Raw genomic sequence first — 15,961 nt, 5'->3', positions numbered from 1 at the left:
TCTACCCATGTAATTTCAGCTCGACTGGCCCAGTCAGCTTGCCTCGTGTCTTCGACAATTCATCCACTGTTCCGGTACACATACTATTGACTAGCACAGGCACAGAAAGCCTATTAACCGGTAGATGGCTGTTTTTGGCATTAGAAGGCTCTCGGCGTGGCCGCTAGCTAGGAAGAATATGGTAGGTATCATGTGTGCATCAACTTGACATTACCCCAATATTCCCACCCACGTCCACTTTCTTCTCTTAAACATTCTGCTATGTCCTTGCACTGCCCCGTGTTGAAAAGCATGTGCGGTGTCTATATGCACGCTTGAGAGCATTTGTACTTAGTCTCGAAATAGCGCTGCCAGCTAAAGCCGAACGAAAACGCCGAACACACAGAAAAACCCCCCGAACAAGACACAATCTGGAGAAAGCCCAAGCTTACTAGTGTAGGTCGTTCGCTTCCCTTTCCTTTCCCCTTCAATATTTACACCTTCGAAACTAAATTTCATGCATGCACCGTGCGGAATAGTCCGGGTCTAGATCTCAGTAGATCCATCGGCAGCTCTGAATCAGTGTCGGGACTTCGCCTCCCCTGGTCTCTCGCACATGGATTTTCCTCTCAAAATCCACTGTCAACGTGGTGAGATCTAGATTATCGAACCACTAGGTTGGATTGTTAACGGTACCCAACTTCTATTTTCTTCTTCCTACGGTCGCCTCCGGAGCTAGCTTCGTTCTCAACAATCCAGAGCGTGCACTTGGAAAGTCGGTGTTGGAATCTCAGGCTAGACTTACATCCCTATTAATCCCAGCGAAAGCTAAATGCCCAAAAGGTATTTGAATTGACAAGCCCGCACCGCGTGCGTGTTCTTTTTTAGGTTGAGCTATTAGTGGAATTGTTTCTAATACATGACGGCCGGGGAGCAGAGTCTGAACGCACGAACATACGCTAATAGCCAGATTGCTGGGAATTGATGTGCATAGTATGTCATTGGGCAGTCCGAGGTAGTGCAATCAATAGTCACTCGTGAGGGCAATACTCTGCCGTTATTTGCTCATGATACGAGATGATGAACAACGATTATTAATCGTGCAAGAATTGAATTTCTTGTTTTGTCATATATATATATATAAGTGTCGTTCTAGTAACATTCACAGGTATAAAGGAAAAAACTAGGGTGCGAATGCGGATGAGCTATGAATCCTATCCACTGTACGTTTGAAGCGGAGTCGCGGATCTCACTCGAAGATAAAATCCACCGTCATCAATTCAATGGACTTGGAGAAAGCAGAAGTGGTAGATTGATATCGATGCACTCCTTCTTTCCTGGCTCCCTAAAGGGATTTACAAAGTATTGAACAAACTAATCCAAGTTCATTTCGCGGCATTTCGCTGCATTTCCCACTCTGTCTCCTATTAAATTATTCATCCCAATAACAATAATATACCGCTAAAATAGCAATATCAATCAGACCATTGCAGATTTCACTATTCGTTGTAAATCCCATTCCTGACTCCTATGTATCTGAGAGCGATGATTCCTTGAATGCGCGACTGATATCCTTTCTTGTGTGGCACCATCTATCTGAATGAAAAAAAAAAAAAAAAAAAAAAAAAAAATGGCACGTCATGAAAACACACTCTCTCACTGTCTCTCTCGCTCTCCTTTCGTCAGATAAAATTAAAGATTCGATATTTTGAGCTTCTCGACCATCTTGAAGTGCACATAATGAAGGGGTTTTTAGGTCAAGTATAGGAGAAATGGATGCTTTTTTTTTTCTTCCGATTTCGATTGCCGAGAATCTCACCGTTGTCAAAAATCCAGGCACTCATATAACATCTAGCCCGCACCACAGTCAAATTTACAATCAAAGCAAAGATATACGTCGAAAATACACAAACGCTGTATGATCCATCTTGATTCAACTACCAGCGGTCTCTGAGACTTGGATTTCTGCACTTTCTGCGGCGGAATCGATTTTGTTGGGCTTGATAAGGATGGAATTGAGATGATGAGGATTCTTCTACAAGTGTAGTTTGGTTGGTAGAAGGGGATGGCGTGTTAAAGCCTTCGTATTTAGTTTTGTTTCTAGGCATTGAACGAGGAAGGGAGAGGGAGAGGGAAATGTAAAGGAAATTCAGGTTAATTTCAGTATGTTCTGTTTGCCGAAGGGTGTTATGGCGAAGCCAGATTCTAATGTGGGTGAGGCTATATTGAAGTTTCAAGACAGGAGCGTTCACAAAATTATGCCCGGGATTGTGGGGAGTTCAAACACGGAGGATGGGGGTTCATTTTTTGCATGACGATATATTTCGTACCTCAAAGGGAAGAAGATACTGGCGTTCGACTAATGAGCCTACCTGATATTGGAAGGAAATAATTGTTCGTTAAAATATGCTTTATCTGTCTACCTCTCTTATTATTCGCCGTTGTAGACCGAATCTTTAATTTTTCCACTTTGAGAGAGAACTTGCAATTTATATCCATCGATCTGTCACAATGCAATCCCTCGTCCTCGTGTGAACCCAATAAATTAAAAAAGTATCCATCACCCATTCCATTTCGCCTCATTTAGCATCACAGTAATAAACTCCCTTCCACCAAGTCAGTTCAAGATATCCGGTCTGTGGTAGCCAATTTATATTCCGGACACCATTCATCCAAGCTCATCATGTGTTGCTGAATGTATCTCGTAGGTTGATGGAGACCTGTTTGGCTCGAGTATCAGTTTCTATACTTGTTCTTGCATCCAAGAGACAAATAGAAATAGAGACCACAAAAAGCGAAATAGGAAAAGAGGAATCGGTACCTAAAGGATGAGGATGATCAATCGTCTCCACTGCAAATGTTCTTGCAATCTCCATACTCGGCAGATTAATCCCATCTTCAATACCCTCTTCAAACTCTCGATCTTGTAGATCCTTGAACCTAAGACCATCACACATTCATTAGCCTCATATGCATCATCTCTCCAGCCCAACACCACCAAAACTTACCTGGCATAGAACCACTGATCCTCCGCCGGATGTGGATTATCACTATACTTCCACTCATCCAACACCCTCAAGATAGTCTTCCTGCTCCTCATACTTAAACCTCCATTATAACCCTGCCCAAATTTCGATTCAATAGGCGCACCAATCAAATCATATTCCATGAAATCATCTACACTCCTGGCCGCATTCGCACACAACATGCTATCCGACTGAAACAGCAAGATATGCTCAGCCGGCGCTAGATCCTCCCACAGCCAACGGGTAGTCAGAAACGCAGATACAGAGTCCCAGTTGTAGAACCAGGTACCGGGAGCAAGAGAGCGCACGATGACCCGGCCAGAGTGCTGGTGTCGGAGGAGCGCGGCGGAGGTAGAGAAGGATCCGAAGTTTTCCGCAGATGTGTAGATGATGAGGGGCCAGGTCGGTCCTAGAACCGCGCTGAAATGGAGAATTAGAGGAATGATGTTGCCTGAGCGTCGGGTTTCGATTATGACGGCTACTTTGTTGCTGGTTGTTATATTTGCTATTGGGGGCTGGGGCTTTGCTCCGAGATCTTCTGATGAAGATGAGGATGAGGATGAGATGTCATTATGAGCTGCATGAGTTGAGTTATCGGCCCCAGAGCTGACACTCCATACATTGCCATCATTTCTCGAGTGCTCGATAGCCGTTCGTACAAACAAAATGAAAATCGTGAGATAGATGACTGGAAATAGCAGTTTTCGCGGTTTGGCCTTGAGGAAGTTCTCTTTGGCCGCGCTAATGTTGTAATTGCCCAACATAGCTGTCCCGAATTATGTAAATGAAGATGGAGATACAAGCAGTTTTTGAGATTTTTTAATTGTATAAATTGAGATTCGTCTCCCCTATTCTAGGGATAATGTGCTTGAAATACGCCATGCCGCATTCAGAATTTGCTTTTTTCTCCAAATTCAGAAATATGTGAATCTGAGACACTTGCATGCGAGGCTTTCAGTAAATGTGATAATGATAATGATAAAAATGGATTTAAACTCCTTACTGTTGTTAGGAATAAGTAAGTAACACTTGTGATAGTTCCCTTCTTCTTCTTAGTGCGCATCATAATTTCATAGACAGCACACTTAGGAGTTGTCTCAAACAAGAAGGACTGTCATTTCCAGATGCCAATTTCTTCATCTATTTACTCTTTCTTTTCCACGTATATCAGACGAAACCTTTTAAAAGTTTCCCTCGGTATGCTCTTCAAACACCAGCTTGGAAATATATGTTCTTCTCGCATTTGGCTCCATTTTTGTCGTGTTTTAAATCTTTCGCAACATTCATCGTTTTCGTCGATTCGGCAAGTGATGTTTTCCGAGAACAGAGAGCGTGTACTTACGTATCAACCACCACTTTTTGGCAAAAAGCCAAAAGGTTTTGTATATGCATTCAATCAACAATTCATCTTCTCTTGTAAGTTAAACTTGTGCTCGACGCATTTGCCGAATCCAAGTCACAATGACTTTGTTTCCGAGAACAGGTATTTTATAGCTTTCGTTTTCAGTTTGTAGAGATTATCAACATATCTTATACTCTAGAAGAGCCTGCTTTGATATTTCTCTATGATTTTTATCAGTAATCTAGAATCTGATTCCCTGAAATCTTTTTTGTCCTATAGTCGTTTTTGATCCTGCAATTATGGTGACTAGATATCACAATTTCATTATTGCATTTTTGTTATTTGTTTGGGTGATGTATTATGGAAATTCGATATCGGGGAAAGTAAATTCGAATGACGGGAAAGGAATCAATGGCGGAGGAAGGGAGGACAGGGGAAATTTGAAGTCCCCACCATCAATGATTGGTGGTGAGGATGAAAGGGGTATTAAAAAAGTAGGTTGGGGCGGGGGTGGTGGAAGCGGTGGAGCATGGAATAAGGAATCGGAGGAGAACCGTTTAGGAAGACTAGAAGAAATTGGAATGGGGAGGGGGAAAATTGCACCCGGTGATGCCAGTCCGCATGATGAGAAAGTGTTCAAAGAGAAGGAGGAGAAGCAAAGATTAAGGGAGGAGAAGGAAGCGGAGGATAAAAGGGTTAAAGAAGAAAAGAAAGAGCAGGAGAGAAAAGAAAAAGAGGAGCAAGAAAGAAAAGAGACCGAAGAAGACATAGATACGGAGGAAAATGTGAGCAGAGAGGAAGAGATGGAGATTGAGATGCTCGAGGGGGAAGACATCAACCATGAGGATACGAACAATAACGAAGTGGAAGAAGTGAAGAGCGAATACAAGCTACTCACTCTCCGCTCCCTTTGCGAAACTACCACATTTCAGCCCGGGCTCTACCTCCAGTGTCACTCCTGGTGTGGCCCTAACTCTACATCCATCTGTGGCGGTCTAAACAATGCCCGTAATCGCATACAAACTTGTCTCCGTTTGGCCCTAGACCTCGGTTCCGGAATCATCCTTCCCACAGTGCAATCGCATCGCAACACCGAGAACTTCGTTGACTATGGCGGCACCACTGATAACACTCTTTGCCCGGACGTGTATTGGGATATTGAGTTTCTTCTCCAGGAAATGGGTTCTGCCTGCCCAGAGATAGAAGTACGACAATGTGGGGACGTTTCTGGAATAGACGAGGATAGAATCATACAGATGGATAAGAGAGAACACGGAGATGCCAGCCACCACATTGGCACGTTTAAAGCTTTAGTGGACGAGCATTTAGAATCTCTTTCTCTCTCATCCATTTCAGTCCAAAATCCAGTCGCGGTTGGCTTTGGCGATACGATATATGCATACAATTATACATATGACTCGGAACAAGCCCTCCAAAAAGAAATCTTCCGTACCCTAAAATACAATAAAAAACTGCTCGATTTTGGATCGAGGCTTCGATATAGTCCTGAGTTACGTGATGGATATATCGGAGTTCATTTCCGGGGTGAAAGCGATTGGCCCCAAGGTTTCGGGTCACGGGAAGATCAAATTGATTTTTTCACGCAGGAAATCAAGCTTGCATCTTCTGTCCAAGGGGCTGCCGAGGGTATCAAGACCATATATATAAGCTGTGGGGATGAAGCGGCCATCTCAAGGTTCAGCGAGTCCCTTTTAGAACTAGGGTATCGGGTGTATGATAAGTGGAATTTGGTATCATCTCTTTCCGAACCATCTCTACTATTAGAAGAGATGGAATTCGACACCATGGCTATTATTGACTATGCTGTGTTGGTCGAGTCAGCACTTTTCCTCGGGGTATGGATGTCAACATTCTCCCAAACCATTGCATATGCGCGCACGGTGGACCTTGAACAGGAATACTGGGAGACATATATTAATCCAGGAAGTAGAAGGGATGGACTAACGAGATTGTGGGATCAAGCGCCTGCTTTGAAAGGAGATGAAACGACTAAGATATTAGTCGTTAACACGGGCGGGTTCAGTAACATGGATTCTTACCCTTGAGAGTTGCAAGTAGATACTGAGTTGAGATTCGAGGGTAAGATGGATGAATGGATATACTTTCATATAATATAAGAAAAATTAGCTGCATTGTTCATGCAGACGGCCTTCTAAGCCATACGTCTCGAGGTCCTCGATCGGGAACGGATTTCATGATTTATGTCCGGTATTAAATTACACCGTCAAACTTTTATAATGAGACACTGGAGTCAACGTGCATTTGCTAACGCATCGAGCCAGAAAAAAGGAGTGAAAAGTAAAATGAATTCAACATTATATTGTTACACCATGCTAGCCAATCTACAATTTACCCTCCCCCTCTGATATGTTCCATACAATCCACATGTATGTATGTACTTGAGGTATGTTCAGGATATTTGAGACAATCCGCGTTGGTGCTAGATGTTGTATCGGAATGGCCAACTTTGGCAATGGATGTAAGCCTGTTTCATCATGATGTTGTAGCTTCATAAATCGTTGATGCTTGATCTGTACGTATATGAAAGCATCGGCGTGCCTTGAAAAGACAGCGGATCAAGAACGGTTAAGGCGAATTTTCCATTCCATTTCATCCTGCACCTGACCTTGGCCGTGGATTTCAAGAGACAATGAATTTCCCAGGAGTTGCCAGCTTGGCCACCGGCACAGATAATCGCCCTGTGGCCTATAGTGTTCTTGGATAATAGGCCCTTTTTTCCTACGAGACTCTAAGAAGCCTTTTTACTTCTGAATTTCTTTTGAATATCCTCCTCTGTAAACTTGCGGGTCTTCGTCCTCAGCATAGCTGCCAGCTCCTCCTTGCTTTTCCCGATATTTTCCCCTGTCGGAACGAGACATCCAGCAAGATGTTCATAATCTTTCTGCATCAGTTTGATGAACATCATAATGTAATCGATATTTTGGAAGACGAGAGCTTTGCCAGAATCGTAATTTTGTTTTCCTTTCAGATAACTAAGTGGCTGATCGCGCCAATGTCGAAGTGGATTGAGATGATGGGCCGTATGCCAACCGTCGTTGAAGCAGTTTCGGTTGCTCTACAAAATAAGGAATTAGTGATGAATCTAAACAGTGCCATGAATTTATGGGATGATCTCTTACCGCCACATCAATCAGAACAATGGAAGATCTATAATCCGAATCGGGATCGATTTCATCGACCAATGCATGCTGTCCCCAGTTCCCTACCATTAATCCAATTCTCATTTGCATGAATGGTATTAACAAGACAAAGAGGGTTGGCCAGAAGTTCAATTTAGCCATCACATACATGCCCACGTATGAGCCAACCTCCCAGAACAGCACCTCGCATGCTAACTTCGTTTTTTTAGTTCGGAAAAAGTACAATGGAAGCTCAAGCCAGATAAAGAACATGAAGCGACCCCAGTACTTCAAAAAATCAATTATATCGTCCCGCTGATACCGCAGAGTCGAAGAAAGATCATCTGGCCCATTACCCTCAACATGATGACATTTGATATGGTGGTAGTAATAAGAATGTAGTGTGTGTCCCATGAGGGGCTCAAGGAGATATGGAAACGTTTGGTCGAGCCATGCGTATTTCTTCACCAAAACACCGTTGTTATGAATGTGGTTGTGAAGCATAAGGGTGAAAGGTCCGCAGTAAAGAGCCTGCATGATCCAATGGCAGAATCCATGTATCAATGAGAATCTGTTGTATAAAATTATAGCGCTCGGGACCGACGTGGCGAGGTAAAGGATGATATGTGTGAGGAAGACAACGTCTGTTGGCCGACGTACTACTCCTTTCGCCCATTGTACGTATGGCTGAAGTATATATTGGTATAAAGGACGGGGGAGACGTTCAAGATCTTCTTGATCCCAACTTGTGAATACTGTAGGTTGGAATTTCTCGTTATTCTCATCGTTGAGTGCTTCTAAAATCGAAATTTGCTCGTCGATTTGAGATTGGCTTTCTTGACTTGCAGAAGTGTCCGACGGACTGGCTTTGTAACTTTTTTGCACATCTTTTAGTAACAACTCAAGCACCCTTCGATCGGGTTGAGTTAAGTTAGGATCCATGGCTTGGAGATCCATGATGTTGTAGATGAGTTGGTTGTTAACCAAAATTATTTGTGGTAGAGGGACATGAATGAATATTTGTATTAAAAGGATCCCTTTGGGACCATAATTTTGCGATTGAACTAGCAGATTCACCTACCTAGTACTGTGAAAACCGCAAATACCCTTAATTCTCTATGAAGACCCACCGTGAGAAGATCAGGGTCTAAACCATACCTATTATCACCCATACCGCGCGGTTTCTATTATTGCTTCACCTAGACCGGGAGCCCCTTTATGTGCGTAAATGCACGTGAAGTCGATGTTTTGGTGGAGTTTATGGCCGAAAACGCATGGGGAAGGATTGTAGCAGGTGTGAACCAGTAAATCATCATAAGATCTATGGCTTGGAAGCTGCCATCCTTATGGCAACAGCTGTTTGCAGGTAAGCTCGCTGTTATTAGATGGATGTTATTGGCCGTCAATTTCCTGATAAATCATCAATCCATCATAATTAGTAGCAGCATAGGCAATATACTTTGACCGCTCTATGCCCAAGTGCCGGCAAAGAGATCCGGTGGCAACTCCGAATGAGAATCCTGAAGAAGCGGACTCCATTCATTCCAAAACTCGAGTGCAATCTTTTTGGTGCGAAACATAGGTAGAAAGAATTTGAAACAATGCTCGAGAATGGAGACTTTGAAAAGACTGCCGAGCTATCACGAAGCTTGAGCTTTGAGGCGGAACATGCTTAGTAAGGCACACGTCCCGAAACTCCTAAATCTGAGCAGGGCGAATTATTAATCCGATGGTCCGGCGGGGCAATTGTGTGCTTGGTACTCGTAGGGATGGGTCGTGGAAGTGAAGAAGAAAGGAGAGAAGCGACCAGGTAAACACAACCTACTGTGTACCACTTCTACTTTTACTAATTGATGATACTAGATAAATTATACCAATCGACAAGCCTGTACGAATTGACATGCAAGTTCATGTCTTGGGTGCCTTTCGATAAGGGGATATAATCATATTTAATTTGGGTTCTTTCTCCTATTTTACAACCGCCTTGAGCAATCCTGTTTGCACATGTACATATATAGGCAGGTATATACAGCAATGATAATGTTGCAAGTTGCTCAATCCGCTCCAGCCCATATGTGAGTACATCGCCACATCTAAATAACAATGACGCTAATCCTCAATATCGCTCATGTATGGTATCAGTACATTCTTCATCACTGTCCTTGCAACTATTTTATCTTTTCGTTGCTTATTTCTTGTAATCCTCTGGTCCAACCATCAACTCCGGTCTAACCAACTTATCGAAATCCTCTTCACTCAAGGCCTTCAACTCCATGGCTGATTCCTTCAAAGTCAATCCTTTCTTGTGCGCATTCTTGGCCACTTTGCTAGCCATATCGTAACCGATCTTTGGGTTCAGGCAGGTGACCAACATGAGGCTATTGAGAGTTTTGTTAATACTTGCTGTTTTCAGGCTCAAAGGAAGGGGAAGATGGGATTGATAAGTGAAATCGGTATACGCACGATTCTTTCAAGATGCTTTGAATCTTCTCCTCATTGGCTTGTAGACCAACCACCAAGTTCTTCTCAAAACTTCTCATTCCATCACTCAAGATTCGAATGCTGTGCAACAAATTTCTAATGACCAATGGCTTGAAAACGTTCAATTCAAACTGGCCGTTCATACCACCAATGGTTGTAGCAGTACCGTTTCCAATAACCTGGGCGCAAACCATAGTGATGGCCTCGCATTGGGTTGGGTTGACCTTACCTGGCATGATCGAACTTCCAGGCTCATTTTCTGGAAGAGCAAGCTCGCCGAGGCCACATCGAGGACCGGATCCAAGATATCTGATATCTTGGGCAATCTTGAAGAGGGATGAGGCGAGGGTAGTGAGAGATCCAGAAGCTTGAACAATCGCATCGTGAGCTGCAAGTGCTTCAAATTTGTTAGGTGCAGTTGTGAATTGTGTTCCGGTCATCTTGGTAACCTCTTCTGCGATAGCTTCTGCGAATCCCTTGAAAGTGTTGATACCAGTACCTACAGCAGTTCCTCCTTGTGCTAAGAGTCTAAGGTGGGGTAGGGATGATTCGACACGCTCGATACCATAATCAAGTTGTGCGACATATCCGGAAAACTCCTGGGCGAGGGTAAGAGGAGTTGCATCTTGCAAATGAGTTCGTCCAATCTTAATAATGTTCTTTGCCTCAAATTCATCCACTTTAGCTTGGAGAGCATCTCGTAATGACTTAGTCGCAGGGAGGAGCTCATTCTCGATCTCGAGGACTGCAGCAATGTGCATAACAGTAGGGAAGGTATCGTTTGAGGAAGCTGACATGTTAACGTGATCGTTAGGGTGAACTGGTTTCTTGGTTCCCATGGTTCCGCCCAAGATTTCAATAGCCCGATTTGAGATAACCTCATTAGCATTCATATTTGACTGGGTTCCAGAGCCGGTTTGCCAGACAACAAGCGGGAAATGATCAAGCAACTTAAGATCTGCGACTTCCTTGGCAGCTTCCTGAATAGCTTTTCCGAGCTTTGGGTCTGTCGAAATTTCGTCAGCTCATATCCTAACCTGTATCTCCTTTGATGTAGGCGTACCTAGACCAAACTGCATGTTCACAGTTGCAGCCGCGCCCTTCAAGATACCAAAAGCCTTAATAATTGGAGGAGGCATGCGATCTTGAGGCTGGTTTATCTTGAAGTTCTCCAACGAACGCTCAGTCTGCGCTCCCCAATATTTGTCCGAAGGGACCTCGACATTTCCAAAAGCATCGGATTCGGTTCTTGTTTGTGACATGTTGTATGCAGTTGCGTGGAAATTTCTTTGCAGACGAGGAAACGAAGATTGTACACTCTTAAGCTTATATGATGAAGGAGCACAATTAAGGACCCGAGTGGCAGATTTGCTCGTGATGTTGACGGCATTCGCGGGGCAGGTGGAGGTGGTGAATGTACGAGCGATTGCCCGAGGCAACGGGGCTCGAAGTGTGGATGTCCGGAGCATTGTGACTGATCAAAAAAACTACAAAATCGTACAAAATAGCAAATTGTGTCCAATTTTACTCAATTGAAGTTTTGGGGATACTCGTACTTAAATCAATTGCAGTCAAGAAATACTAAGAGTCAGTAGTGGGCACGGTGGCTCGAGGGTGGGTATCATAGCAAGTCAAAAAAATTATGGACTCCAAAAGTTTCACCCGCCATTAAAATCGTCTTGGCGGGAACTATCGGCATCGGGACATTCCGGTAATTCCGTCGCGTTGAATACAGTTCTTACGTAATGCCTTTTTGACTCGAGTGCGTACGAGGTACGTGAACAAGGTGAAGGACACCTACTGTATCGAGGACAACGATACAGTACCCCGAGATCCTAAAGTTAGGAACGCTACAGTACAAAACTGAGTTCCAAGTCTTCTGCTTTCCATATTTCGATTTGTTATTCGCCTTGATCTCTTGTGTATTTCAGATAGCGCGAGGCGAGGTGCTTGAGGCTTGATCACACTGAACTTCGATGTCCTGTCTTCGCTACTTCCAACCCTTCTCACTAGCGAAGTATTTAACATGCACGTAACAACTCCAAGATTCTCCTCTCATCCTCAAATAAATCACTACAATCGCATCTCTCAGACTACAGATCTTCCTTCACTCTCATTCCATCTTCTCTCGTCTGGAAATACAATAATTAATAGCAGTCTTTTGGTTGCCGCAAGACATGGACGAATTCTCTGGAAGCTCTAATTCTGATGGCATTTCCCCTCCTCGACTTTTCTTTGAGAATTTACAGTATTGCACGGCTAAAGTGGTACTGTCATATGCCTATTTTAAGTCTCAATATTCAGTTCTATGTCACTTGTTCCATTGGGAAACAATTGCTGAACTTCTACCAATCTTTAAAACGATCTTCTAGGCTCCCCAAAGGAATGCCCTCAATAGTTTCACTTTAGTGCATCAGTATCTTTCACTCCGCTCCAGGAACTTACTAAAACAGTTCATATTGCATTGCACTCCATGGTAGTATTCTGCATACATCGAATAAATATTCAATAGTGTTGAAAACGAAGGCATTGTTCTGAGACCCGAAATCAGGGTCTACGAACGGAAAGGTATACCTAGTAGATGCAAAAACAATGAACCGAAAAATAAAGAAACCAAAAGTACATAAGTACATATTCTTCACCCAAGACCAGTTGAATAACGACAGTTCAAGCTCTTGCTATCAAATGAAGACACAGCTTCCGGGGGTTTAACCGTGCAAAATAACAGAGTGTAAGAATAAGTACGGCCATAGCATCAGCTTCATTACCAAGACGTCAAATGGTCTTAATTGGACACAGATTCCGATAATCCTGCCACTACATGCTGCAAACAAAGTATCCTCAACACCAATAGTTCCACCTCCTAGCTCAGCCCCTCTTGTCCATCAACAGATCTGCCTCAACATCTTCTTACCCCATAGAAAGCAAAGTTCTACGTTTTCTTCCCACATAGCGGCCCGGCAGTTCGATATCAAAAGAACCCATGCCGGACAACAACCCAAAATAAGACAGAGATAATACAGCGTGGAAGTTGCGAGAAAAGCAGAGTAGAATCAGCCGAAGATAATTCACGGTGTTGAAATCGACCCATGACGAAGCTGAGAGATGAACAAGAAACAGAAGCGCTTTGCCTTAACATAAATGGAGCAACAGGTCAACATTTGATGTGCCTTGACAGAAAACATAAAATCAAGCATTCGTAAGCCACCAGGGCGGTTTATAAGCTTGCTCAGCACGATTTTCCAGCACAACGCAACCATCCGATAATCAAGTGAGGATTTCGATAGTTCTGAATATAGAAGTCGAGACGTAATCACAAGCTCCAAGATGCGGGTTGCACGATTTTCCCTCTGAACAAGAATTGTAAATCAAGCTAGGGGCTTTCGTACTCTGATAGGTCCAACCACATTTGCTAATCCGGCTCCAAGATCCCCCTCAAGTACGACGCCTTTCTGTAAGATCTCAACATCATTGTTCTCTCGCATCGTAAATAGAATTGATCGAATATCTGGCATAGCTTCGCGCCAGCAAGAATGACCCAATGCCTGAAGCTCCGAATGAGCAAGTGCTCGAGCGACTTCGGAAGGACAAAAAGTTTTGGGTGATTGGCGCGATTCTAGAAAATGATTTATGTAGCGTTCAATTGTTGAAATAGAATCACAATGTGTAGCGTCATCCATCGAAAAAGCGAATTTACATCCAGATTGATTATTGTTAATCGAAGTATTTGGCATCCAAGATCATGACTGATAAAGACTAGTGAAAGCTTTGGCGCAATTAGCCGAAGTCAAATCTGAAACCAAGCTCTGTAGACGACATGAAGAGACTGTACTTATTAGCATGATTAATTACGATATGTTGAGATTATTTGCTGTTATATAATTGAATTTTTACACTCTATTGCTTAGCTTCTTTCTTCTTTCAAGTACTATGAACGAGTGGCCTACCTGGCCAGTTCATGGGTATCATCGTGTACAGAATTCCCCTATACCCAACCGTGCCCAAAGCGCCCTTCGTCTCTGCCATCCCTTTTATGATCATTTTATACAATATTCTGGTACATAAAAACAACCAATATCCGTTGCGCCAATGTTGCACCACTACCCTCATGTGGGTTATTAACGCCTTTGAAACACCCGATGCAAACTCCGTACCCAGCCGCAGGTAACATTACGCATTAAGCTCCAATTGCTAGACATGAATCTAGCACCATATCCAATGCAGCTCGATCTTGATATTCAGCCCCTTCCCACCCCCAATCTTCGACATCACTCATAGGCTCATCTATCGCGTGCCCGTTGACGCCATTAGTCAAACCGTTGACCTCGAGACCAGTCATTTCGATGTCGCCATCTTCATCTTCAGCAATGATTCTTCCTTGAGGCCCAAGTTGTGTGAATGCGTTCCAGTCTTCTAGCTCGCCTTCTTGGTAACCGAACATAATTTGCTGGACAACAACTGGCATTTGCCCTAAACCACAATCGGAAATCTCAAGTGCGGTCCGTACATCGGCCATACCTAGGGGGCCTCGTTCACTTGCTGCGCGGGCTTCAGTGGGTAATAAGCCGTTTTTATCCCGAAGGACTTCGTTGCGCAACGAGGACTCTTCCTCTCTTTCTAGCTGCCTTCGGTACTTGTGCGTTTGTACCCAAGAGGAGCCCCCACCGGTTCCAGCACTCCCCGTAGATCCAGGCCCGTTGCTTCTCGTTTTACTGAATATTGATGATAAGACCTCTTTAATAAAAGTTTCTGTTGCCACAGACATAAATTGAGCCGCATCTTGGACATGACCATTGACCAATCCTGTTTCGTAGCATATGGGAAGCATTCGCGATTCGATAGTTGTCATGTCAGGAAACTCTCCTGATTCCGAGGCTAGAGGTAAAGCATATCTTTTCCGGATTTCCAGATCCCAATCTTGAATAACATGTAAGTACTATTGAACTGGCCAGGTTTGGTAGTTATGTATAACTCACTAGTTTTATTCAGACCACCGGCACTAGCAGGCACAATCTCTGGCTGTCTTGCAGGTTTCGGTCGGCGATGCTCAGTCAGCATTGTCGCAAATGCATCGAATGGGTCGAACTACAAAGCAATTTAGCACAGCCACTCCATATAGGCCTGAAAAGTAATCTCACATCATTTTGAGAAAGATCCTTCAACCTTCTTCTATCACGACTCGGCAGTTGCATAACTTCTGTCTTAAGTCTTTGTTCTGCAGCATCGCCGCTCACCGGCTTGCTCCCAGCTCCTGTTGTAGGTTTATCATTTGCACTGACCCAGCTCGCCACGCCCTGGTCAGGCATTTCACGAGTTGTGTTCGCATAAATGGCAGATATCAGTTGATTGTGAAGATGTTCGATTTCGCCAGTATTTGTTATGAGAAAATGATCAATTCGGGATGAAAGTTCAATTTGGTTCATATGCCCTGAAACAAAGAATTAACATAATTTTAACACGCGTAATTGTCGCCCCTCGCAAGAGACAATAAGTTTGATCACATACCCATAAGAAACAAGCCAATTGAATCTTTGTATATCCCAAAATTCTCGCCAATGGCAGACTTGACTGCCGTATACAACGGCTCAAGGTCGATGCGCGGCGGAACATGATTGAATTTTGCAGATTTTTGTACCGGCGTTGTCGCAGTAAGTGATTTGTTAGGTAGAACAGGAGTTGGACTCTTGTTCGTCACACTAGAGCGACTCAAGGCCGCTGGATCGATGTCGGGCATGATGGCTGTAGGAGCTGTTTAGGCTCGCGCGACCACGCTCTCAAGGCGCGAAAACCTTCAATTTTCTATCGCCCATAAATAGAGCAATAGCGGAAGAATTTGATGACACAAATTCAAAATAAGAACTGTTGATTTGGTGGCGTGGTTGATGATTGAAGGATGGTCGACTCGCGGCATAACATAGAGGTGACGTTGTGAGAGTCAGTTGGCCTTGTAGCCTTATGTAAGAAATCTGGAG

The 15,961-nt window shown here is 43.7% G+C and overlaps 5 protein-coding genes across 5 annotated transcripts; 1 reads left to right on the top strand and 4 right to left on the bottom strand.

Annotated features, from left to right (window-relative positions):
• Positions 1 to 2,395: 2,395 nt before the first annotated feature.
• BCIN_09g03250 (hypothetical protein) lies at positions 2,396 to 3,936 on the bottom strand. The gene is made up of 3 exons (XM_001548525.2): positions 2,988 to 3,936; positions 2,801 to 2,919; positions 2,396 to 2,699 (listed from the first exon to the last, which is right to left on the bottom strand). The coding sequence occupies exons 1-3, from the start codon at positions 3,767 to 3,769 to the stop codon at positions 2,602 to 2,604; spliced, it is 999 nt and encodes a 332-aa protein (XP_001548575.1). The 5' UTR covers positions 3,770 to 3,936; the 3' UTR covers positions 2,396 to 2,601.
• A 125-nt stretch (positions 3,937 to 4,061) lies between these two features.
• BCIN_09g03240 (hypothetical protein) lies at positions 4,062 to 6,475 on the top strand. The gene has a single exon (XM_001548526.2). The coding sequence runs from the start codon at positions 4,647 to 4,649 to the stop codon at positions 6,411 to 6,413; it is 1,767 nt and encodes a 588-aa protein (XP_001548576.2). The 5' UTR covers positions 4,062 to 4,646; the 3' UTR covers positions 6,414 to 6,475.
• A 131-nt stretch (positions 6,476 to 6,606) lies between these two features.
• BCIN_09g03230 (hypothetical protein) lies at positions 6,607 to 9,115 on the bottom strand. Its single transcript, XM_024695042.1, has 2 exons — positions 7,509 to 9,115; positions 6,607 to 7,444 (listed from the first exon to the last, which is right to left on the bottom strand). The coding sequence occupies exons 1-2, from the start codon at positions 8,463 to 8,465 to the stop codon at positions 7,118 to 7,120; spliced, it is 1,284 nt and encodes a 427-aa protein (XP_024550835.1). The 5' UTR covers positions 8,466 to 9,115; the 3' UTR covers positions 6,607 to 7,117.
• A 244-nt stretch (positions 9,116 to 9,359) lies between these two features.
• Positions 9,360 to 11,612, bottom strand: Bcfum1. The gene is made up of 3 exons (XM_001548528.2): positions 11,053 to 11,612; positions 9,972 to 10,995; positions 9,360 to 9,886 (listed from the first exon to the last, which is right to left on the bottom strand). Exons 1-3 carry the CDS (start codon positions 11,456 to 11,458, stop codon positions 9,697 to 9,699), a joined length of 1,620 nt encoding a protein of 539 aa, XP_001548578.1. The 5' UTR covers positions 11,459 to 11,612; the 3' UTR covers positions 9,360 to 9,696.
• Positions 11,613 to 13,807: 2,195 nt separating this feature from the next.
• Positions 13,808 to 15,926, bottom strand: Bchfi1. The gene is made up of 4 exons (XM_024695041.1): positions 15,495 to 15,926; positions 15,128 to 15,417; positions 14,966 to 15,074; positions 13,808 to 14,906 (listed from the first exon to the last, which is right to left on the bottom strand). Exons 1-4 carry the CDS (start codon positions 15,721 to 15,723, stop codon positions 14,167 to 14,169), a joined length of 1,368 nt encoding a protein of 455 aa, XP_024550834.1. The 5' UTR covers positions 15,724 to 15,926; the 3' UTR covers positions 13,808 to 14,166.
• Positions 15,927 to 15,961: the final 35 nt, after the last annotated feature.

The sequence above is a fragment of the Botrytis cinerea genome, chromosome 9 (genome assembly GCF_000143535.2).
Source record: "Botrytis cinerea B05.10 chromosome 9, complete sequence".
NCBI classification, from domain to species: domain Eukaryota; kingdom Fungi; phylum Ascomycota; class Leotiomycetes; order Helotiales; family Sclerotiniaceae; genus Botrytis; species Botrytis cinerea.
Note: the sequence above shows the minus strand (reverse complement) of the source record. Positions and strands in the feature narration are given on the sequence as shown.